General features: G+C 36.4%; 1 protein-coding gene across 3 annotated transcripts; it reads left to right on the top strand.

Annotated features, from left to right (window-relative positions):
* Positions 1-1081: 1081 nt before the first annotated feature.
* vps9d1 (VPS9 domain containing 1) lies at positions 1082-26112 on the top strand. Of its 3 annotated transcripts, none has more exons than XM_056261275.1 (16): positions 1082-1223; positions 1793-1865; positions 2511-2702; positions 3758-3917; positions 5155-5266; positions 8344-8406; positions 8960-9012; positions 9237-9324; positions 9750-9835; positions 9925-10448; positions 10698-10827; positions 14000-14205; positions 15292-15376; positions 17947-18051; positions 21403-21515; positions 25068-26112. In XM_056261275.1, the coding sequence occupies exons 1-15, from the start codon at positions 1125-1127 to the stop codon at positions 21512-21514; spliced, it is 2088 nt and encodes a 695-aa protein (XP_056117250.1). In that variant the 5' UTR covers positions 1082-1124; the 3' UTR covers position 21515; positions 25068-26112. The 3 variants fall into 3 exon arrangements, with proteins under 3 accessions (XP_056117250.1, XP_056117252.1, XP_056117251.1); XM_056261277.1 differs by having other exon boundaries at positions 24665-26112; XM_056261276.1 differs by having other exon boundaries at positions 21403-21519.
* Positions 26113-26128: the final 16 nt, after the last annotated feature.

The raw sequence follows: 26128 nt of genomic DNA, 5'->3' as shown, positions 1-26128 counted from the left end.
GTACCAACTTGTCTGTAAAACATATTCTTTTGGACTGCCCATTGCCCAATCTTTAATGTTATGAGAATGCAGTTGTTATCAGGACAAACTTTTAAGGACTTATTCATGGATCCAGGTTTTTTTGTGTTTTTTGCACAAGTACATTTAATGAATCTATTATAGAATTGTACTTATTTTGTACATGTAGTTTTTCTTTTTCTAAGTTTGTTTTCATTATGTTGTAACATCAAAATATTTTGTTTACCATTTTGGTGCTTAATGTATCTGCCATGTAATAGCCAGTGATGCTGATATGGCAATAAACTCAAATACTACTACTGTAATTGAAACAAAGCTAAAATAAAAGTAGTATTGAAAATTAGAAGTGTTGAAAGAGATTTAAATGTATATAATAGATCAGCGCTTGAAATACTAAAATGACTCGAAATAAAACAATAAGACACTATTAAAAATGGCAATCACCGGATGAAATGTAAAAATAAAAGCTAATTCAAAATAAGTACCATAAAAGTACTAAATTGTGTTGAATAAAATATAGTTTTCATATATCATGTGCTCTTCATTTTATCACTTTCAAAAAGGTAATACCACCACATTAACTTAATTGTTGTAGTTAAATAGTTACTTCTAGGTATTTCAAAGAATACAATGGCTTTTGGACTTCTAATGTATGGAAATAAGTATAACAGGTAATTATATATAACCTTTTATTTTTTATTTATGTTGCAATTTAATGTCAAATATAGGCACTTTAATCTCAGTCTTTGAATATTTGCTTTTTTGTTGTTTTTTATATAAGTTTTAGTTATAGATTCTTTCTTTTTTTTTAAATAACATGTTTTTAGAATAGCAATTTTGGATTGAGTAAATAATGACTGAATAACATTACTTGAACTGGCGTTTTCGTTTTGTTTTAGTGTATTTCACACATACCTCAAGTGTCAGTTCAATGCAAGAACCGAAATGTCAAATATTATAATATATTTGTTTATAATACGAAGTATTTTCTTTGTTTATTTAAAGCTATTATTACCACGGCCTTTTATTTTGAAACACACTAATTGCGTCACTAGAGGTTGTTGCTGTGATGCTGAGTGTCAAACTCGCGCGATTGTTTTGGCAGGATGGCCGCCCCTCTCAGTGACAGCAATCAGAGACCACTGCAGAATGCCATGAAGCTTGTAAAAGTGGCCATTCAGCTGGACACCAGCAACAGACACAAGGTAGATATGTTTAAATCTTTAAACCTGCCTTGTTTGGTCCAGATATGGTCATATTTAGCCAATAAGTGCATGCGAGAGCGACGTCATTTATCAGCGTAAACATTGATAGAAGCTGATGATCATGAGAACCCCAATGATTTCCCCCCAAAAACTGCGAGTCCAGTCGATCGTGTCCAAAATGTGAACTTTTTTCAATGAATTACTGATACAATATTTAAAAGTACTGATACTTTCTTAGGATAAAATCATATCAATGGTGATTTGCATAGTTTACTTTTTGATATTAACCAAATCTAATTACCTGTTTGCGAATCACCTGATCTCAGAGTGTTTAACGATTAATCGGACCTGGTTTGAGCTCACAGACACATTGCAGATTTAGATAATACATGATGTCGTCCTTCTCTCTTTGGGGGGTGACGTTAGATGTGGCAACTCGAGATACCCCAGAAGTTCAAAAGGACATCTAGCAACAAATCTTAAACTTAACAATATGGCACTGTGTTGCAGAATAGATCCAATACAATCTTCCTGCCACACCCACTGTGCTTATTTATTTCTCTTTATAGGAGGCATACTGTGAATACTTAAGAAGTATCAACTACATCTCCCACGCTCTGCTTGAAGATGCCGAATCTAAACGTAAGTTATTCACACTTCAAAACTGCGTTATGAGAGTTCATAAATGTACTACAATTACACATCCAACTCTTCTATTCAAAAGTGATGAGAGTTTAGGCTTCAATTGTCATTTCACAATACATTTTATTTCCTCTATGACAGTCATTGTCATGTGCTGTGACCCGGCTTCCTACTTCAAGAGAGAACAGGAGGACTTTAAAGGAAGAGATTTTATGTGTCACACAATGTTATGTGCTTCATCATCATGACATCAGTGAATTTGATTGACAAGACACACAGTCCTTTTTGTGGGTTAAAATGTACTGTATCTTAACTCGTGTGGAAAAGATTGTAAATGATTCCTAAAGCTCTATTGTTCATGATTAGCTTTTCAGGCTCATGCAAAGTTAACCTGGTTGTTTAAGGCCAGTTCACACCGCACCAACAGGAATCTGTTGTTTTCGCCAAGTGAACATGCTGAATCGTTATTTGAATGTCTGAGAAGTTACGTGCTGTAATCTGGTGACTGTCGGCATTGGTCTGCGTCTGTTGGTGCAGTGCGAAATGACTGTTAGAACTTCAGACCTTTAAATTGTACCTTTAAAGTGCTGTTTTTATGTTCTGGATGAGCAAAATGAAATATAAATTATGCACCTCCTCTTGCAGTCGAAGGAGAGATGGAGTCGGTGGAATTAGAGAAGATGGTGAAACTGGTTGAGCAATGTTTGGAGAGGGTCAAATCATGTATAATAAGGAAGCGAGAGTCCCCTGCACCTGCCACCTCCTCCACCTCTCTGTCCGATCCCAAACAGACCACCATTCCAGCTATTAATGCATTAAGTGATCTCAAAATATCAGGTGAGCCTATTTTTCCTGGTTTTCAACCAGGAGGTCCCTGAAGTTGCAACTTCTAATTTATTTAACATATAGACATTTATTTAAAAAATATTGTTTTTAAAAGTTTAGAATAATGTAGTCTCTTATGCTTACCAAGGCTGCATTTATTTGATCAAAAATACAGTTAAAAATGTAATATTGTATTATTACAACCTGAAATAACTGTTTTGTAATTTAATATACACTACCGTTTAAAAGTTTGGGGTCGGTACGATTTTAAATACTTTTAAAAGAATTCTCTTCTGCTAACCATGGCAGCGCTTATTTGATTAAAAATACAACAAAAATCAGTTATAGTATTAAATATTATTCCAGTGTAAATCAGCTGTTTTCTGTGTGAACATATAGTAAAGTGTAATTTATTCCTGTGATCAAAGCTGAATTTTCAGCATCACCAGTGTCAGTGTCTTCAGTGTCAAATGATCCTTCACAAATCAGTATAATATGAGGATTTGATGCTCAAGAAACATTTATTATTATTATCAATGTTGAAACAGTTGTTGGTCTGTCAGTTGTACAGTTTTTTTTTTTTTTTAGGATTCTTTGATGAATAGGAAGTTCAAAAGAACAGCATTTGTTTGAAATAGAATCTTTTGTAACATTATAAATGTCTTTACTGTCCTTGATAAATAAAAGTATTGATTTCTTTCCTCCAAAAAATAAAAATAAAATTCTCACTGACCCCAAACTTCTGAACGGTAGTGTATTTAAAAATGTCATTTAATCCTGTGATAGCAGCTTTAGTCTTCAGTGTCACATGATCCTTCAGAAATCATTCTAATATGCTGATTTGACACTTATCATCAATGTTGGACACTGAATACTGGAGTAATGATGACTAATAAGACTAAAGTATATTGAATTGCTGTTTGTTTTTTTCTGTATTTTTGATCAAATAAATGCAGGCTTGATGAGCATAAGAGACTTCTTTTAAAAACAGTAATGTTTCCAAACTTTTGACTGGCACTGTATATATATATATATATACCTAATATTCCAAACTCCTCTCTTTGTAGAAATGCCTAATGAGCCGGCATTGGTTTCTGTGACACAAAGTAAGCAACAGCCCAGCAGACATCGCAGAGTCCTCTCTGAGGGAGGGGTGGCAGGCTCCCCCTTTCTGCCACCTGAAGTCTTCCAAAAGTTTCAGACAGTTGAGTCACAAGACAACCGAAAGTGAGTCAGTAATCCATTGACATTTTCATAAGCACTGTATACATACCAGCAGAATGTGTAGGAACTTATGTAACGATGGGTACATAGTCCCAATATCCATTGATCGTTGAGTTCACATCTTGTTCCCAAAGATATATTATGACATCTAATACATTCAAGATAACAAACAAAAACAAGATATACGTAACACTGAAACATGCATATGCATTAGTATTATATAACATTATAAATAGTGTTAATATAAAAATAATTCTCACCACATCATAGCTCTACATTTAATAATAGAGTAAATCCCATGATTTACTCACCCTCAAGCCATCCTAGGTTTATATGACATTCTTCTTTCAGACGAATACAATCGGAGATATATATGAAAATATCCTTGCTCTTCCAAGCTTTATAATGGCATTGAATCGCGGTTTCTGTTTTGAGGTCCATCAAAGTGCATCCATCCATGATAAAAGTGCTCCACTCGGCACCGGGTGGTTAATAAAGGCCTTCTGAAGTGAAGCAAAGCGTTCGTGTAGGAAAAATATCCATATTTAAAAAACTTTATCGACTAAAATAACTAGCTTGCGGCAGATGGCTGTACGCATCGACTTCGGCCATTTCGGAGTACTTCGGAGCACTTTTATCATGGATGGATGCGCTTTGATGGACTTTTATGACAAAAAATATACGGCCATTCCCTGCCATTATAAAGCTTGGAAGAGCCAGGACATTTTTTAATATAATTCCGATTCTATTCGTCTGAAAGAAGAATGTCATATATACCTAGGATGACTTTAGGGTGAGTAAATCATTGGCTAATTTTCATTTTTGGGTGAATTAGCCGTTTAAGAAACCAATAATTGTTTTTATTCTGGATGATGCCTCTGTAAGAGAAAGAGCCCAAGACATAAACTTGAAGCTTTTCCTTAATATCTAAATTATTATTATAAGTAATAAATTACAAAAGAGTATGATAATTTTTATCTGCTATCCACAACATTTAATATTAGGTTGTTCATCACTGTTATTTTTTTAAATCATGGTTCACATTAGTTATGTGCACTTCCTGTGGCCCCAAGCCCCAACAATTGATCTTTCAAGGTTATCAGTTCTGTGATAGAGAACAAATCTATTCTGCATCCATATAAAGGAAGTCCATAGTACATCACGTTCTTTTAGTCTCACTAAGAGCTGCCACTAATGCACAGAATGTTCACAATAAGAAGTTTTTGTATGTGTATGACAGGGAATTAACGCCTATTGAAGAAGCGTCGCGTCTGAACCAGAAACTTAAGGCTAATTATGAAGCACGACTGGCAAGACTTACCCCTGGTCAGGCCACACAAAAAACCTCATTGGTAAGTCTAGAAAAATTCAATGTGAGATTGTATTTAAAAAATAAAATAAATCTTAGGAAAATGACTATAAAAAAAATACTGTGCTTGTGTATGCTCTACTCTAGCAAATTAATAAATAAACACATATATGTATACATACATACAGAAGCCCTAAAATAAAGTGCCTTAGTGCCTTCTTGAGTCTGTTTCTTTCATTCTGCTGTATTTTTTTAATATATATATATTTTTTTTTTGGTAAATATTTATATTCATATTTTTTGTTTGTATTTTTCACCACCATTATACATATCTAAACAAATTATGAAGAAAAAGGGAATTGGAAAAAAAAAACTTTTAAAAAAAGATAAAATGATGGATAAAATGATGAATGAAAAAAAAAAAAAAAATGATGAATGAAATAAACCCAGGAAGGCAAGGAAAAAATGTTCCACCCTGTGATTTGTCCAACCTTGTGGTTCAACGCATTCATAATATATAAAATTGCTTATGTGGGGAAAAACTATAAATGGTAACCCTTTACAAAAAGGTTCATTTGTTAACATTAGTTAACTACCTTTGTTAACATGAACTAAGAATGAACAATACTTCTACAGCATTTATTAATATTACTTAATATCAATTTCAACATTTACAAAATGCATTATTAAAATCAAAGGTTGTATTTGTTATCATTAGTTAATGCACTTTGAACAAACAATGAGCAGCTGGATTTTTATTAACAAACATTTACAAAGATGAATAAATACTGTAACAAATGTATTGCTCATTGTTAGTTCATGTTAGTTAATACATTAACTAATGTTAACTAATTAACCTTATTGTAAAGTGTTACCCAATAAACTTATTCTTTGACCTTATTTCGGATGATTACGCACCATGGCTTTATTGTGCGCATGCGTATAACACATCTGACGCCACACCTCTTGTTTTAAATGGCTTTGCGCGATTCACTGAGTTCACATGTCCATGTGCTGTTGCTGTGACGCCTGCAGTGAGTGTGGGATCCAGTCAGGTGTTCAGGGCGACGGATTGGCCGCACTCAGACAAAGACAATTCATATAATTTGCGGTCGCTATCGTAGTTTTAATTAGCAATAGCGCAGTTAGTTGCACGGTAAGTTCTTTCGTATAAGTTTTGGTGGCGGGTCAAACACACTTTTATGTTGTTCGGCGGAACGCAAATATTGTGTGCTGTCCAGTTTTCAAGAATGATCCGGAGACACAGAGAAACACCAATGGATCTTCGTTTATACTGGAAAAAACTCAAGACATTCTGGAAGGTTCGTTTTGACACTATTTATTTATTTAACGTTACGTGGCGAGAGAAAAAAGGTAACTGGTTCTGTTCAAAATAAGCGGATTGCATATTAAATCCTTTAATGGTTTGGAGGGAAAACCGTATGCGTATTTGGTATGCAAGTGACGTTATGCTAAAACCTGAATCTTTGCCGTATGAACATCCAGTGCGTAAAATGACATTTTAAAATAATATTGTAAAGTTGGGTAACGTTACCACCTTAAAATAAGGTTTCATTAGTTAACTACAGTAGTCAATCTTTGTTAATGTACTAAGTACATTATTAAAAGCAAAAGTTGTATGTTAACATTAATGCACTGTGAAGTAATAAGAACAAACAATGAACAGCTGTAATAAAAAAAAAGTTAGTTCATGTTTGTTTAAACATTAATTAATGCTAGCAAATGAGACCTTACTGTAAATTGTTACTGAAAGTTGACATGTCATGCTGTGACATGATCCATCTAAAAAAAAATTAACTGACTGTATTTAAGTCTGCTTTTAAAAGTTCATTATTGATTTACTTCATTAGTTTACTTGGCAATACTTTTTGTATTTTTGAAAGTTAATTTGGCAAAAAATCTATTGGGTAAAAGTGTGATTTACAAATGGGTACGACCTGTTGACCAGTTACAGGACAGAAATAGTTTAGTTCTTGTTAAAGAGTTAGTTCACCCAAAAATGAAAATTATGTCATTAATGACTCACCCTCATGTCGTCCCAAGCCCGTAAGACCTCCGTTCATCTTTGGAACACAGTTTAAGATATTTTAGATTTAGTCCGAGAGCTTTCTGTCCCTCCATTGGAAATGTATGTACGGTATACTGTCCTTGTCCAGAAAGGAAATAAAGGCATCATCAAAGTAGTCCATGTGACATCAGTGGGTTAGTTAGAATGTTTTGAAGCATCGAAAATACATTTTGGTCCAAAAATAACAAAAACTACGACTTTATTCAGCATTGTATTGTCTTCCGGTTCTGTTGTCGAGCCGTGTTCAGTGACGCTGATGACGTAAGACGCTGCTGACGTGTTATCTGGTGCGCCCGAGCTTCGTTTACAGTCTGAGGGAGACGCACGCTGTAAACAAAACAATCTTCGCAAACATGTCTAAGGATTTCGACACAGAGGAAGGCTTGCATTTTTTTCCCCAGCCATATTTATTTGAACCCGAATACATGGACACATCAGATACACGTCAGCAGCGTCATTACGTCATCAGCGTCACTGAACGCGGATTGACAACAGAACCGGAAGACAATACAATGCTGAATAAAGTTGTAGTTTGTTATTTTGGGACCAAAATGTAGTTTCGATGCTTCAAAACATTCTAACTAACCCACTGATGTCACATGGACTACTTTGATGTCTTTATTTCCTTTCTGGACAAGGACAGTATACCGTACATACATTTTCAATGGAGGGACAGAAAGCTCTCGGACTAAATCTAAAATATCTTAAACTGTGTTCCGAAGATGAACGGAGGTCTTACGGGCTTGGAACGACATGAGGGTGAGTCATTAATGACATAATTTTCATTTTTGGGTGAACTAACCCTTTAATAGCTATGGTAGAGGTCCCTTCAAACTGAATGATCAGTGTTTGCTGTGAGTATTTTAACTCAAATCTGTTAAATCTGCAGGGATGCCGCACTATATGCATGCACTATAGTCATGTAACGTTCCTCAACTTTTCTTCTACTAATGAGTAAATGTCAATAATCAAAGTTCAAACTGAAATAAATACTTGTATAATGATGATCTTTATTTCTTTTCTTAATACAGACTCTCTCACTTCAGAGGCAAATGATGGAGAATCTAATAATAGCCAAAGCAAGACAAGATGCAGTATCCTTTATGGTTTCCTGGGCTGTGGCTTTTATTAAAGTCACCATGAATTCAAAATTGACAATTCTTTGTCATTAATTTCTCACCCTCATGTCGTTCCAAACCCGTAAGACTTTCGTTCATCTTCAGAAAAAAATGAAGATCTTCTTGATGAAATCCGAGAGCTTTCTGTCCCTCCATTGACAGCTACGCAACTTTGTGTGGTTTAGTCCAAATTTTCTAAAGAGACAACTGTTTTATATGATGAATAGATTGAATTTAGCCTTTTATTCGCATAAAAACATTGATCAACTCACACATCAGTTGTGGTAAACGGAAGCTCAAGCAGGTTCGTTTGACGTGCGAGAACCAATGAGGTTCATTCTCGTGTGTCAGCGAACATAAACCGAAGCTCGACTGAACTGGAAGCGAAAACATGCTGCATAATGAGGTTGAGTAATTAATGACAGAATTTTCATTTTTGGGTGACACATCCCTTTAATCAATGTGCTGTGAGCAAAGTTAGCTGCTTCTGATTTTTCAAACTGTTGGGAGTTTTCCTGAGCGCTTGCAGCTTCAAAGGAAAATGGAGGAGAGGAGACTCCGGCTGCAGGAAGAAGCCAACAGGTGAGCAGCTTTTGACCCATGGGCCAGATGGACATTCATAACGTTAAGTTGCACATGGAGTGTTATGAGTTTTGCATATTTTTCTTGCATTGTTGTGCATCACATATTACCTTAGAATGACAAAGTTATGTTAAGAATCTGAGCACCTTTAAGCCATTTAATGCTCAATGGTTTTCTAGAATTTTACTGTGTTAATTCGTGTGCATGAAATTGCATTTTTCCAGGAGGTTTGCAACCTGTGGGACCATTACACCTGAGGAACAAGAGCAGCGAGTTCTGTATGCAAGTGTGCTTGAATATGAGCATGATCATGTAAGTATATTTATATTGCAGCATTGATTTTAGACTTTTTATGTATCTTTGTGCATCTGTTAATTGAACTAGTAAACCTACACTAATGTTTGTTTTTGTAAGAAGTCTCTTATACTCAGCAAGGCTGCATTTACACAGTAAAAACATTAAATGTAAAATATTTTTACAATTTAAAATAACTGTTTTCTATTTTAATATATTTTAAAATGTAATTTATTCCTGTGATGACCAAGAAAAAATTTCAGCAGCCATCACGCCAGTCTTCAGTCTCACGTGATCCTTTATTTATGCTGATTTGGTGCTCAAGAAATGTTTATATAGGTAATAATGGGAAGTTAGTCAAAGAACGGCATCCTTGCCGACCCCAAATTTTGACATCTCTTCTTAATTATGTATAAATAATGGTTTCATTGGTTTAATCATAGGAATGGCCAAAAATTTGGAAAGCTAATCTGAAAATGAATCCAAATGATCCGACACTGGTTATAGGTCTTATCTCCTGTCTTCTCAGGTAGGTTCGTGGTGTCAGATCATCTGTAAAAATGAATGAGTGTTTCTTCTGTATCTAATGTCACCTGTTTTTGTCATTCTTGATCCCAGCTACCCAGATCACCCAGTCATGAAGTTGCTGAAGAAGCTTCAGTATCGTGTGTATAACAGACTGTATCCCATAGTGAGCCAGTGTGTTCCTCTGGACACAGTGCCTGGTTGCTCACTACCCTTAAAGCCATCCCGCAGCGCCCAGAGCCTGCTCCTGTTCGACAGTCATATCTCTCCGCAGCAGCAGCAGAGCCCACTCAAATCTGCTCTGACACACAGCTTATCTGATGCCTCCATCTCCCTTTCCCCATCCCACGACCTCAACTCAAGCGACACTAAGTCCGAAACCGAACCGCACGAGTCATCAACTCTGATCTCCACAGATAGGGAGAACTCTTTTGAGGATCTGGAGAAGTTTCTTACTCAGCTGGACTGGGTTCCTTCTCACAGTGGAGATGATATCGACTCTGATGTGACCTTTGACACAACACACATGGACCTAGAGTCTCACATTCATGATCTTGAGGAGCGTGCTCTGAAGGGACATTTGAAGGCCATTGTCAAAGATATTCACAATGCTATCGGTAAATAAATGTTTGTTTGTTGTGTGACAGACCTTAGTTGTGACTCTAGAAATGTGCAACATGTGAGTTCAGCATTCATGGAAATCCCCTGTTCTAGCCAGTGGGATCTGTGGGGTTGTATCATGTCAGGGTGTAAACAACGCCAGAGTGCCATAATCCACCATAAACGTGTTTGTCAAAGGTCCTTTTATGAAATGTACTAGTTGGCTGATTCTCTATGGTAAATGGATTTGTCTTTGTGTGAAACAGATCGCCTGCTGTCTCTGTGTCTTCTGTCTTTTGAATGTCTCAACACTGCCATCTCTAAGGACCAATGTGTGGCCAGCATAGAAGAAGTCTTCTTCACCCCTATTTGGCGCCCTCTATTGGCACTCTTTAGGTAGGTCACAAATTAAGTGTTTTTCACAAATGATACCACCTTTCAAAAGTTTGGGGTTGTGTGAGCGCTCACATCAAAGTTATGTCAAAATGCCCGTCTTGACGAGTATCAGTTAACGGTTCCCACGGATCCTTAAAGTCTTAAATTAGATTTTTAAAATTTAAGCCATAGTCTTATTTTTACTCATGAGAGGTCTTAAATTTCGGATGCCATTTTGACTTGGACGTATCTGAATGCTTTACCAAATTAAAACAATCTAATTGGTGTACATGTTGTTTTTTTATTATTCTATTTTTGTGGATTTACTTGTTCACGTGACAATTCGCGTCATTTACGGCAGCATTACGTCTGTCTCCTGAACGCAAAACAGGAGGAGAGGAGGAGAAAATGGGTAATAGTCAGTTCAATTGTAAGTTCATTCTTTATGTGCTTAAAGGTGTGCGATATGTATTGTCTATGATGATATTGTAATTATAGTTTTAACGATGTACGAGTCACTGTGAGCTGACATTGCATTTGTCACACGTGCTTTCACTGCGTGATGTGTGCAGTTATAGGTATGTCCCCAAATGAGTTTTTGTCTTGTTCATTTCATATTATGTAGTTATATTACAATATCACATAAGCAAGAGTGCCGTTTTCCCCAGCACAATTTCAAATGTGAAATTTATTGCATACAACAGTTAAATGAACAGTAAGTTAAAATTGTGAGTTACATTTTAGACAGAATATTGTTCATTTTTCCTTTATTTCGCTGACGAAAATTTCAAAATGAAACCGTAGCAGAGTCTCCATGCAACAGACAGCAATGATATTTTTTCGCGTTTTGAACGAAACAGCTTAATTAATGATTCAATGGCCCATCACTTGCTGCTTTCCTGAATGAATCAGCCATTTGAATGATTGACTCCCTCAACAGGGACTTTCTGCCACCTACTGGCGGTTTTACGTTTTAGTTTCATATTTAAAATACCCTTTAATTAAAAAGTTCAAATTAGAAATAATTTCATATTTAAATATTGAATTAAAAAAAATCTCATAGCATTATGCAGTTGTAAATATAATATTAATGCCGCTTTTGAGATGGATTTCAAAGATGGATTTTGTTGATAATGATTTCATTTGACTGGTAACAGCCCTATACTGTTATTATTCTAATATAATTTAATTTGAATGTTAGAATTTTACATAAAAGGTGAATGCCCCTGGAAATCAAATTAAGGTGGCAAATATTGCCCCTTAATAATTTTTTTTAATTTATGTCACTGCTGTGAACTGACCACCACATAGAATGAATATCTTCGTGAGTCAGCTGTCAACAACAGGCCTAAACCAGCCATGGTACCAGCACAAAAACGCATTATAATCAACAAAACTTTGGAAAATCGCAATACATTTTTTTTGGTCAATGTTGCACACCCCTAATGTACAGTATTCATTTTTATTTTTTCAGGTCTTAAAAAGCCTTAAATTTGACTTTAAAAAATGTGCAGAAACCCTCGTTAAACACAGTCAGTTTTGGAACCTAATTAGTAGAGCAAGATAACATTTAACAGTATATTGGATCCGTGCATACGCTTTTAAAGTGACAGCAGCCTAATATTCCTGCTGCTGTCTGTCATATTAATACAAGAACAAAAGACAAAAAAAATCACTCGGGTCTTTACTGAATAACTTTTGTAACTAATTGTAAGCATTAATCTGTATTTAATTAAAAAATATCATTATTTTACATTTTACTTTTAATTTCTGTTGTATTTCTTACCTGAATATACTGTATACCCACCTGAAAACTTAAAGCCGTGTTTATTTCATATCTCTCTTTATTCTATTTCATTTATTTTTGCTGTTGTTTGGAACAAATAAACAAATTCCAAACAACAGCAAAAATAAATGAAATAGAATAAAGAGAGATATGAAATAAACACGGCTTTAAGTTATTTCATTTATTTTTGCTGTTGTTTGGAACAAATAAACAAATTCCAAACAACAGCACAAATAAATGAAATGGAATAAAGAGAGATGCATTGAAGAAAAGTCGATTTTTTTTTTTGTATATGCTGTCAATTATAGTTCTTTGAAAGAAAACCGAAATCAGCAAAAATTGGTATCGGCAGGTCACACTTGCAAGAAAAATCGGAATCTGCCAAGAAAATTGCAATCGTTGCATCTCTAGGTTAAAGTTAGGGTGCAGTTGGACTTTCTAGAGCTGCGTTTAAGTCCTTTTTTATGCCCTTCCCTCGCAAACTTGTCTCTGTCACTCAGATGTACATCATTGCTTACGTTTCATGAGTGCCCACTGCTGACGTAACCCTTGCAACGCGTTTAAATGCAACACCCTAAAAAGCCCTTGATCACTGGAATCCAAAATGGAGCTGATTTATTATTTACAGTTTTTTTTTTTTTTTTATGAATTTCTTTTGCATCCTTCTATAGGCCTTTATGTAAACGTGGGCTGTTGGAGAAAGTATACAAAATTACACAAATGAAAATGATAACCATACAATAAACTATAACTGTAAAAAAAAAAAAAGCAAAAAAAAAAAGCAACCAGCTTAAGGTAGGTACAAGACAAGTATTATGCAGTTAAATGTCAAAATAACGCCAATACCATACAGTAGAGTTGTGTGGGTTCAGGGTAAATTAAGCTCGGATCCGCTGTGACATCACTATGCTTTGCATAGTGGTCTATGGATTTGCCTGAAGTGTTCATATTTAGTAGATTCGCTCCCTCGGTCAAAATCGAGGGGTCGAGGCTCTGTCCAAGTAAACTTTCCTACCCACTTCAAAATGGCAGCGGGAATTCCCCGAGAGGAAGTGCTTAGGGAAGTTTGCGAGTGTATATCTAAAAGTGGAGTTAAACACAGCCTAGCTCCACCGATTAGGTTCAGAGAGACGTCAAGCTCCACTCACTGGCTCTGCAGTGGGCAGCCTTTCCTTTGGGTGGCAGAGATTGCAGAGTCATTCCATGATTTATCTAGATATTGAGCAGTAGATGGCACTGCTTGTCAATTTGTATCTTATACATTTGTTCTTTAGTTACAGCATGGCTGAAAATGCCATTTTCCCTTACAACTGCTCCCAAAAAAGCATTTAGTCAAAACACTTTAATAGCTGCTTTATGGTTTAGTTAAATTACATATTATTTTATGTGTTTCTTTTGACTCTTTAGGGAAGTGAATCAAGAACGGGAGCTGGCTGTTGAGAACAGCATGCGTCTTCATCGTAATGTTTCACCTGGTGATCTTGGTGTAGCATCCAAATTGTTCCCTAGAGACACCGCTGTGCTGCACGGTTCCTACCCATATGAGTCGGCAGTACAGGAGTTGAAGCTTTTGTGTAGAGACTATTGTCCTCAAAAGAAACTTGAATGTATTGGTAAGATCTCTGAGATGCTTAAAATGAAACCATAAACCCTTTCTGTGTGTTCTGCTGTGTCATTTCAATGCCTAAACAGAATTAAAAAAATAAAAATTTCAAATGTGTTTAACAAACACTCTCCCCATCTGCTCTGACAGACAGATAGTCCCACCCTTTTTTTTAGAAGAAGAAATTAGACTACAGATTTCTGGCTTCTAGCTATCTCTGTATGTTAAGGTGGGATAGGAGAAAAAATTTTAACGTAATGAGATGAATAGTCAAAATGTCATAATTTCTACATCTTATATTTGACTTTTTATCTCATCATTTTCACTCTTTCATAAATATGTCTTGGTATGTAATAATTTTGACTTCATCTTATAATTGACATGGCATAATTTTGACTTGAATGTAAAGAGTTACATAGACATTGAGAAGAAAAATCTAAATGTCATAATTTCTACATCTTATTTTTGACTTTATCTCATAATTTTGACTATTCATCTCAAATTACTTGGTATGTCATAATTTTGACAAAATTTAAAGTCAAAATTTACATGAACATTAATGAGATGAATAGTCAATGTCATAATTTCTACATCTTATATTTGACTTTTATTTAGACTATTCAGTTTATATGATTTGGTATGTCATAATTTTGACTTCATCATAAATAACTTAATGTCATAAACAAAATAAAAAATAAAAATTATTTCAGTCGAATTAGTCATAATTTTGAAGTTGAGTCATAGTTGACAGTCAAAATCGAGATGTCTTAATTTGACTCATGTTATGATTGACTTTTTAAAATCAATTATAAGAAATAAAAATGGTCATACACTCATAATTATGACTCATTTTGTAATTTCGACTTATGACACTCAAAGTTGATTTACCAAAGCTGTTTTTTTTTTGTGCCAGAAATGGGCTTTCATACTTTTGTTCTTAAATTGTACATGTTTTACACATCATTTATGTAATATAAAGTATATTTCTACACCTAAAGGGTGCATTTTAATGCTAACATGTACCCTTATGGTATTGATATGCTCCATTTAGGTACAATACCAGTATTTTTCTGACTGCAGTTGTTTTTCATTGCAGTGAGAACTTTACGAATGATCTGTGGCTGTGCTGAAGAGTACCGCCTCCTGCAAGAAAACGACCCTCAACCCAAATCAGCAGCAATGTGAGTATACACAAGGTTGTAACATGTTGTGTTGTTGTGACGCTTTGTCCCTTTCGCTGTCCTTTAAAAAAAAAAAAAAAGACGACAAACAATCAAAAAGCAACTTTATTATGTTGGAGTTCAGAGTTGTTTAAACACAATCTACTGCTTGTCAGCTGGCCTTGTGTCAGACTTCATCAGACCTCATGGAGGCCAAAGCTCAGCAGGGGTCCCGTCTTGACCCTCTGGCCCCCGCGGGGCGCTCGGAGCTGACTTCCTCTCTAAGTGGGTCGCCCTGTCTGGAGCAGACTTTGGCCTTGATGCACTTTGAGAGTCTGAATGTAGAACTGCTTAGGTCAAGTAAAATTGATTGTTATTCTAACAAAAAGGAGCTTTTTCTTTTGCAGATAGATACTTGTGGGCTCTGTGTATGTTCTAATGTGATGCTAGTTCATTAGATGTTCACACAGCTCCTGGCAAATAAATTGACGCCGCCGAGATTACACTGTCGCCTCTTCTTACTTGAAAAGTCTTGAATTCTGGTTTCACAGCATGAAACGGGTGTGTTCAACCAGAGTAATATCATCCTGATGACACACATTTTCTTGAATGTGTGTATTTATTCAGGTTGATCAGAGTGAGTGTACTTCCCACAGACCTCAGCGTCTGCTCCACTCTTTTGAAAAACATCTTAAATTTATTCCCGTCTCTCGACAGTTAAAGTGTGAGCTCACGCCAGCATCCTGCATAGGAGAAAACTGTACTGGGAAGTTATGTGGGCCGTTATGATGTTTGTAACCTCTCTGCCCCGCCACACCCATTTAAAAAAAAAAAGATGCCTGTTCATCTGTCTCTTGCTTGCTTTCTACTAGGAAATGTGGGTAGAATGAACACTTGCGTCATATCTACATGTGTCTCTTTGCATCACAGCTTGCCGAGCAGAGGCTCGCTGGTGACGCACATGCTCAGCGGTTTGGCACCCCATGACAATGACTGATGTAGATGCTTGTTTTTAGAGCACTGTCTGCATCTCTTATACAATGACATCCAGTTTTGTTTTTCTATTAAGGATGAACATTTAGCTCATGTGTAATTTGTAGAAAATGTAGCAAATGGTGCAGATTCTGTTATACAATTTATACTGTGCAATATATCCGTGGTGGCTAAAAAAAAATTAAATCATGCACAACACAGAAAGTGTTGCATGCAGACACTGTTTGTCTCGTATAGATGGGGTGTAGGCTTTGTATAGACCATAAATGTATATAATTTCTATAACAAAAATGTAAATATTAAATTAATAATTGTTACATTTATAGTTATATTATTTTTATGTATTTGTTATTTTCTGTTTTATAGGTATTTGAATATATATTGTATATTGTATAACATTTTTATAATAATAATAATTTAAATGTTACATTTATAGTTATTTTTTATATACCGGTAACTGTTATTTTTCTGTTTTATAGGTATTTGAATATTTATTTGATATTATTTTTTTATTTTCTGTTGATATTTAAAATTGAAAAAATATTACACATCTTTATATTTAAAGGATTATTTAAAGGATTTGTTTATTTTTTTGAACGACTATTGTTTATAATTGTGATTTTGGTCACACTACCCACCCCTGATATTCGTATGTTTGTTTGTTCTTACCAGAACAATGGACCGTTGCTTTCTGAACCCAAAGGCTTTGGTTCTTAAGCATTATTCGGGTCTTTTCCATTCTGTGATTGAACATTGGTTTAATAATGATTATGCTATAAGGCATCTCCGATTCGTTTGGAAGTGTGTCATTGTGAGACTTGCCCTGATTTTGCCCCGGTAGCACAGCCAAGGCGCATTCTGCCTTTGTTTTGCTTTTAAGTTTGTTTGGTTGTGAGGGAGAATGAATGTCCTCATGCATGCATGCATGAACACGAACAATTTAGCCATTCTCACTATTTTTTCGATTGTTTTGTTCTATTGTCTCTCCTTGCTCACTCATTATTTCTTCTCCTTTCTGGATTACATTCACTCACACTTGAATTTATATTGCTGTTTCCTTCTGCACATCAGTCATTTCCTCTGTCTATCCTTTTGTCTTGCTTTGTCTTTTAAGGACAAGAGGGGGCATATTGGTATTCATTACATCTTTCATGCAGTTCATGCTTTCAATAGCCCCTATATTTTGGTTTTGCATTTATTCTGAAGTTCGCATCACCAAACTCTTCAACTGTTCATCATATGCTCAGATCGTGCCATAATTTAACAAACAGGCTTAAACAAGAAAATGGCTGTGTCATCCCAGCACACCTTTTTGGTGCATGAGCGTTCTTTTGATTGCTGCAGAACCAATGTTGAAACGGATGGTATGTAGAGCTATTCTCACCTGTATAAAACGTATCGGGTGTCCTGCAGTCCGGCAGGAAAGGAGACACCCAGCTACTTTCTCACGCAAGTGTCCCTTCATCACATGAATCATGGGGTTTCTGTGTTCTGTTAATGTCCTTTATGAGAATAGTTTATCCTGCAAAGAAATGTCATTGGATTTGTTTGTTTACTACTTCATGTCTTGTTAATTTCTTCCATTTTGTCTCTCTCAGAGGTGCCGATGACCTATTGCCCATCCTGGCGTTCGTGGCATTACGCAGTGAAACGCCTCAGCTGGTGTCTGAATGTGCTGCGTTGGAAGAGTTCATCCACGAGGGGTGCGTCCTCAATATCGAATGCCATATAATTTAACTGTTCTCCACAAAGTAACAGTATTCATGAATTAAAAATGAACATAGATTGCTGTGCCACAAGAAATTGTGTAGAATGGAGAGGAAAAGTTTATATATATATAAACACACTAGGGGTGGAACGGTACACAGAAGTCACGGTTCGGTTCATACCTCGGTTCAGACATCACGGTTCGGTACGATTTCGGTACAATGGAGGGAAAAGCAAAACAAAAATGCAGAAGGCATTGTATTTTTTAAATAAGTTTTTTTAATAAAGGCATAGAACCAGTTTATTTGTAGTGCACTGACAATAGTTTTATATAATTAGTTTATTAATTAAATTAATAAAAAGACAAAAAGACCTTGCGATATGTTTGGTAATTGTACCTGAATTAATTTAAAATTATTTTGCTATATTTCAGATCAATATATTTGTTTTCCTTAATTTTAATTAACATTATTAATTGACAATGTAACATTATTCACTTCTGAATTATAAATATTTGATTTCTGTATAAAATAATACTACCATTAAAAACACATTCGATTTTCTTTTTTTAAAAGGACAAGAAATTAAAACCAATGCAATATGACGTGGGTGTGTGTGATTTTGGTTGGGTGACAGTTGTAGGTTACAGTTTGACAAGAGTTTACAGTGTGACAAAAGCACAATGTTGTGTTTTATTGCGAGTGTACACAAATATAAGTAAACACTTTGCAGGTTTAATGATCTGAACAAAATGACGGAGTATGTTTTTTATGTTTCCACTGTTCGTTCTCTCTCTCTCTCTCTCTCTCTCTCTCTCTCTCTCTCTCTCTCTCTCACTCTCTCACTCTCTCACTCTCTCACTCTCTCACTCTCTCACTCTCTCACTCTCTCACTCTCTCACTCTCTCACTCTCTCTCTCACACACACACACACACACAGTTCGATCGCGCCCGCGCGCCTATCTCTCTCTCTCTCTCTCTCTCTCTCTCTCTCTCTCTCTCTCGCATACACACACACACTCCAGCATTGCAATCTTGACATCGCTGCCTGTTCATTATGCGGTCACGGTCACACCAAACGCGAATAGAGCGTCAAATTCGCGTCTAGTTCGATGCTAGTCCAAAGCGAATAGGACGCGCGTATAAAGCCAACGTTTGAAGTGAACGCGCATTCAGAGCTAAGCCGATGGTACAGATTATGTGTCCCTAAAGAACCCGCGTATCTGACAGTAGTTTTGCATTACATTAATTAATTTGCACGCGAGTTTTATTTATTTTTATACCGTGTATTCTCCGTGTAAATTCGTGCACCGAACTGTGACGCCCGTACCGTTTCAGTTCGATACGAATACATGTACCGTTCCACCCCTAATACACACACATATACATATATACATACATACGTACATATACATATACACATACACATACATGCATGCATACATGCATACATACATACATACACATATACATGCATGCATCAATGAAGATCAATGGCAAGTAACCACAGAAGTGTCAACAAGGACACACTTTATATATACACTACTGTTCAAAAGTTTTTGAAAAATCTCTAATGCTCACCAAAGTCCTGACTCTGTGGTCACAAAAAATCCCAGGATGTCTTTCGAAAGAGTAGGGGTGTAACCCCGGCATCCTGGCCAAATTTGCCCAGTGGCCTCTGTCCATCATGGCCTCCTAATCATCCCCATGTATATATATACCAATTGGCTTCATCACTCTGTCTCCTCTCCACCAGTAAGCTGGTGTGTGGTGGGCGTTCTGGCGCAATATGGCTGCCGTCGCATCATCCAGGTGGATGCTGCACATTGGTGGTGGTTGAGGAGATTCCCCCTTCTATGTGAAGCGCTTTTGAGTGTCCAGAAAAGCGCTATATAAATGTGATGAATTACTATTATTATTATTTAAGGTTGCATTTATTTGATCAAAAATATAGTAAAACAGTTTTTGTTATTACAAATAAAAGTAATGGACGTTTCGACCAAACGGTCGACCAATCGCTACAGACTGGGCCATCTGACCAATCAGAGCAGAGTAGCTCTTAAATTCAGGGCTTATAGTGAATGAATCTTCTAGAAGTCATTTTCAGACTCTTGAGGTAATGTGTAATGTATATTATGAGAAAATTAGGTTTACATGCATCAAAGGTCAAAAAACACTTTATTGTAGGAGACCTCCAAAACAAAATTAGGAACCTTTAAAATAGCATAATAGGTGCACTTTAAATCTACATTTACAGCCTGACTAAAAAATATTATGCAATAGAAAATGACAGTCTCCAAAACAGATTGTCAATCCGTCAAATTTTTGGCATCACTTGATGATGGTGGGATGACGCTGTTTGGAAATTTGCCAGTCTCTCTGTCCTTTATGCATGTATCGTGTCAACAGAACACGACCTCACTCGCTACCAATAATCGAAGTGTCATCTATTGCACAGTCTCAGATGTTTGCATAAATATTTCAGCTAGAAGAATACCCTCCAGTCTAAACATGTTGGAATAAACCCATCAAACATTACAGTTCTTTTTGGTAATATGAGTATATAAAAAAAATTATATTGAGCGATAGAAATCACAACTGTGAGATCTCAGTTTGTATAGGTGGCCGTTTGACCTGTTTCCTGAGTGGTGTTTTGGGGATTCATTGCACCCCTCCTGTGCTGTACTTTCGCGTGTCTACTCCGACCACAGCCCTGAGCTCTGTTTATCAGTATAAATTGGACATTTTTACAGGCTGGTTAGATTGGCACTTAACAAGGAATGTTGGGGATATTCTGGTTTGGGTTTTTCTCTCCCTATAAAAATACAAATAAAATATCTTCAGAAGTTTATGCTGCTCAGTGGCTTGGAACTGAGGGTGGAACTCTCTGCAGTGTGTGAGGGAAGTTGTGATAGGAAGTGTTCTCGTTCTCAGGCACAGTTAACAGGTTTCATTTAAATGGGTCTATATAAATGTGTCTAAGACTTAAAGGGATAGTTCACCAAAAAAAGGCCTATTATATGTAGTTCCAAAACTTTTTTTTTATACTGAATTGATCAAAAAGAGTGGGAATATTCCTTGTGAAGTCAATTGTTTTTGTTTTGTTTTTTACTTTATGGTTACTGAGAGAACAGAATAATCTGTCTCATACTTTCCGGCTTTCTCATTTTCTCCATCACTTTATATCCTCTCTTCGCATTCTCCAACATGCTGATTCTTGGCTTTAGCTTGATCTCGTGTCTTAGTCTCATTAGCAGACGGGTTCACTTGAAGTTGACCCCCAGTGGAAGAGATCTTGTTTTCCCTTGTGAGGAGAAGCGCTAATGAAGTGTTTATTTATGTCTACAGGTATCTGATTGGAGAGGAGGGGTACTGCCTGACGTCAATGCAGAGCGCACTGACCTATGTCGAGTCACTGTTCTTGGGTGGGGCTCCAACCCCAACTGCCAAACCCACCTGACGTAGGTAAAGCCAATTATATCATTTCAGGTTCATCCTATCTGGAAAAACTCCCGCATCTGTGTTCCAAAACCTAGTGAGCTGCCTATATAGGTAGATGCATTTAAGATCACCACCCTGATGGATTGATATTTTTTTTATTTAATTTGTTTTGTTTTTGTTTTTTTAACAAATTAATTCTTTTATTCAGCAAGAACACATTAAGTTGATCAAATGCAACAGCAAAGACATTACTTTGTAATGAAACAGTGTGCTTCCATATGTTACAACATCTCTAGATTGTCTACAATTTGCATATATCTCTGGGAATTATGCCAGACTTCTTTTTATTGACTTTAGCTCCGCTTTCAACTCAATTCAGCGTCTTCTGGTGATAAAGAAACTACAGAGTCTGCAAGTTTCATAATCTCTAATATATTGGATCCATAATTTTCTTTCTAATAGACCGCAAGTGGTAAAGGTGGACAATGCATCATCACCAACCATTGTTCTTAATACTGGCGCCCCCCAGGGGTGCGTACTCAGCCCATTTCTTTATATTCTATACACAAATGACTGTCAGAGTCCATTTACCACTACTCATTACTTTAAATATGCAGATGATACAGCCATTCTTACTCTGCTTAAGAAGGACAATGACCCTTTTTTGGACTATCAACATTCTACAGCACATTTTAGAAGGAACTTGTCTTTAGCTCCCCAAAAACACAGATTCATGCTTCTAGCATTACCATTAACAGAGAGAGATAGTTAAAAGGGTGGAGTATTTCAAATATCTCAGCATTACTTTGGATCAAAATCTCAACTTCAACCAGCACACTCTATTCGTAAACTTAGACACTTGTCTGTTCAGCCTCGTTGTCGTCTTTTGTATCGCAGTATTATTGAGCCAGTCCTTATTTAAGGTGCCATTTAGTTTTTTTCATATGCTAACAGTCACCAACAAGAACAAATTCTTAAAGATAACTTATTTAGCAAGTAAAATGATTGGTATCCTTACCCCTGATTTATTGGATAGTGTCTCTACATTCATGCTGCGAAAGGCAAAAAACATCCAAAACGACCCAGACCACCCACTCTATGAATATTTTATCCCCCTGCCTTTTGGCCGTAGGTATAGGTTACCGATGTGTAGAAAGGCCAGGTATAGTAAGTTTTGTTCCTGTGTCTATACAAGCTCTAAATGCATAGGAAATCGGTCATTGATACGTCATTTATGCTCTCTTTGTTGTTGTTTTGTGTGATGTCAGCTATTTGTTATGTACGCATCTACAGTGGAAACAAATTTCCTCTCGAAGACAAATAAAAATCTATCTATCTTAGATATGTATGCAAGTTGCAACAAAAAAAATATATTACTGAAGTAATAATTACTGAAAATTAACCTCTTCTGTCACAGGATTTAATTACATTTGAAAATATATAGTTAAAGGTACACTATGTAACTTGACCCTCTGACAGTTAAAAAAAAACTGCATACATTTTACAGAAGAATATTATTTTGGTTATGCTTCGGCTCTGCGTGACTGAGGATGAATATGACCCATCACGATAGATTATGCTCTCTGTTAGAGAGTTACATATTGAAATTTATCTGTTCAATAAATTACCTTGCTCACCTGAGTAATAAAAACACCATTTCACTTTCACAACATTTCAAATCTCTTAGTGTTCACTAGGGATGTGACGGTGAGGATATTTTCCCACCAGTTAATCGACGTGTGACAACACCGGTAATACCGGTATCACCGGCAGGGCCATTTAAATAGCTAATTTAAACTGAAAACTATGAAAGCCGTGTGACCGGCCAACCAGTAAAAAAAATATACATTAAAGAAATGATTCCCTCTGATCTTCAGTTTCATTAATAAAAGTTTGACTACTCGCAGCAGTCTCGCATGCGCTTTGAGCTCGTGTGAATTGCACGATCCATCAGGAGGTCGCTGAATTTCACTGCGCTTTATGAAGAGTTTTTCTTTTGCGTGAAGAAGCCGTTCGCCGGAGATGTGTTAAAGATAGCGGAGTGCATTCATGATTATTAGGCTAACGGTATAACAATCCTCCTGGCGCCGGGTCTGAGTGAGTAATTTACTCTCTAATCGTTCTTTGATTAACATAATAACACTTTAAGACCAGCCGCTGCTGACAGAGACGCGATCTGACACTCGTCCCATTTTCTCACAAATCTCTACGTTCATTTAAGACTTTATTTAAATCATTTAAGACTGATCTTATGAGGACACTCGACAAATCCAACATTTTGGCATAATTTGTGTGTTACGGTTTGTTCAAGCCCAAAAGACAACTCGATACTGACGCGCGTCTTTTCTATTTATTTGTGTGTGTGTGTGTAATAGGCAGGACTTACACAGCGTGGTCTCTTTAGTCTTAAAAGCATTCACATTAATACGAGCGTGATCATACAACGCTAGTCAACGGGTAACAGAAAAAAACGGATTCTGTGTAATTGCGTTAAATTATTATTATTTTTTTCGGTGCCGCGGTGGGCAAGTGATGAAACCGGTGTTGCGACTGAACACCGTGTAACACCGGTAACACTGACTACCGTAGCAAACCTAGTGTTCACCATCTCCCAAAAGCCAAGCCAATGTTGATCAATTACAAGCTCTGTTGCGTTCTTTTTGCCAGCAGACTGTCCTCTGTTTGACTTCTTTTTTTTTTCCGGCGATTCCCTGGAGGTTCGAGATTTAGCGTGCTCCATGTTAACCTTTCTCGCTCGTTGTAACAACTAACCTATGCCACTGCCACACCATACACGCGTCAAAGTAGCCAGAGCGGTAGGTGAGCGAAAGAGTATTTCAAAAACTTCTTTTTTTTTTTTAATACGGACCCCAAACATTTGAGCGTTTGTGTGTGGATGATGATGATGATAGTTTTATACATATATTTATTTTTTATTTCTTTGGGTTTATGCCTTTCAGATATTATCTTTCAGTTGAGTAAGAACTTTAAGTCATATGGTGGGTCGGGGAAAGATAAACTAAACCACTAATCCTACTCGACAATGTCAGTCCGCCTTATCCCACTTTATCCAAGCGTTTAACTTCGCAGAGCGCAATGTCTGTACAGCTGTCACTTGCACTATGGCGTCCCACATTGAAACGCGCTCTGTTGTCATCATCCACCACAGCTTAAATTAAACAATTGGAAGGGGAGGGATGGGCGGTTCCCCTGATCACAGGGTAATGCTGCTCTTTTACCTTGATGGATGGATTACATTGACCTTGCTGAACTTTCAACTTGATTTCAAGTGAAATGGTGCAGTTTTTTTTACCACAGGCTGAAGTTACTATTTAAGGTTGCGTTACTGAAATAATGATAGTCTACGGTGGCTTAAGTTCTAATTAGATTACCCAATCGAGACTGTTAAACATGCCAAAACGTCAAACAAACTTTCAACCCCTGCCAGAGTGATGGAGAACACTTTCATTCACTTTTACTTCTGTACCAGACTCTGCTCTTAAAGTAGATGGCTGGTTCACATTGTTCTTGTTCATCCAATTTAATTAGAACCCTTTGTGTTTTGATTCTAGGTGCCGTAGCCAGCGGTTTTGACGGTCCTCAGGAGTTGCTGTATCTCCTCTGCTCAGCCTGTTTAGCCCCAAATCATATGCCAGGGTTTAGTTCTGTTCAAATCTTCCCCACCTGCCGCTTTGAAGGGACTGGTTATACTGTGTTTGGGCGCTACAGGGCAGGTTCATCCGAATGTGGTTAGAAATGAGATCAGTGTTGTAGCCAAAAAAAAAAAATAGTGCATGGGATGAAATGAGCCAGATGTTAAGAAGGGACTTGTGAAAAGGTTAGTTTTTTATTTTATTTCTATATATTCTAATCCCATTGAGTTTTTATTTTTTGTTAAAATGGTGTTCCCCACAAACTTTTATGAAATATAAATGAGACTAAAGCACTACTAGCATTTATCATTCTGTTACACCCTATTTATTAAACAACATGAGCGACACTAATACAGAGTTTTTGTTGTATTTGAGCTCAGAATTTTAGCCTAACTGAGTAGGAGAAAATGGAGCAAAATGGTCAACTTTGGTCTTACAGATTTTTATACACTGAGCTGTGCATTTCTCTTGCAAGTAAATAAACCACTAAGCAGACATGTTAAGCTGTACAGGTTTTATGTATTTTTTTATATATATATCTTAATTTGTTATTTAAATGCTTTTCACTAATAGTCAAAGAAATGAAATTGATGTGAAAAAAAGCTTGGATGTGCAAGAAACACTAATGCTGCTGGAATAACTGTCTTCAGTCTGACGTTACCGATGTTGAGGAGATTTAATAAGAAATGGGTATAGTGTATGTGTGTGTGTGCGTGCGTGCGCAAAGGCATAAATAAATATATTTATATGTTTTGTTTGAGCAGAGTTTTGTGTTTATTGCTGAAGATCTGAAATGAATGTGAATGTAGCTTGAATCTCTTTGTCTGCAGAGACAGCAACCATGTATTTTTTACAAAGCCTTGCCAGAGTCTGTGTTTGATCTTTTCGCATTGGATGATGCACATGGGCATGGTTTAAAAATGCATATCATGTGAATTTTCGAACAATAAAGACATGTAAACTTTTTTTCTAGTGTTCCT

This window comes from Rhinichthys klamathensis, unplaced genomic scaffold, assembly GCF_029890125.1.
Source record: "Rhinichthys klamathensis goyatoka isolate OS25496 unplaced genomic scaffold, OSU_Roscu_1.1 h1tg000181l_1, whole genome shotgun sequence".
Classification (NCBI taxonomy): domain Eukaryota; kingdom Metazoa; phylum Chordata; class Actinopteri; order Cypriniformes; family Leuciscidae; genus Rhinichthys; species Rhinichthys klamathensis.
Note: the sequence above shows the minus strand (reverse complement) of the source record. Positions and strands in the feature narration are given on the sequence as shown.

Excerpts from the sequence above, each read along its gene's own strand:
- vps9d1 (XM_056261275.1), top strand. The coding sequence starts at position 1,125 with ATGGCCGCCCCTCTCAGTGACAGCAATCAGAGACCACTGCAGAATGCC. Across the intron at positions 10,449-10,697 it reads AGATATTCACAATGCTATCG|ATCGCCTGCTGTCTCTGTGT; the intron begins GTAAATAAATGT and ends TGTGTGAAACAG. Across the intron at positions 18,052-21,402 it reads GAAGAGTTCATCCACGAGGG|GTATCTGATTGGAGAGGAGG; the intron begins GTGCGTCCTCAA and ends TTATGTCTACAG.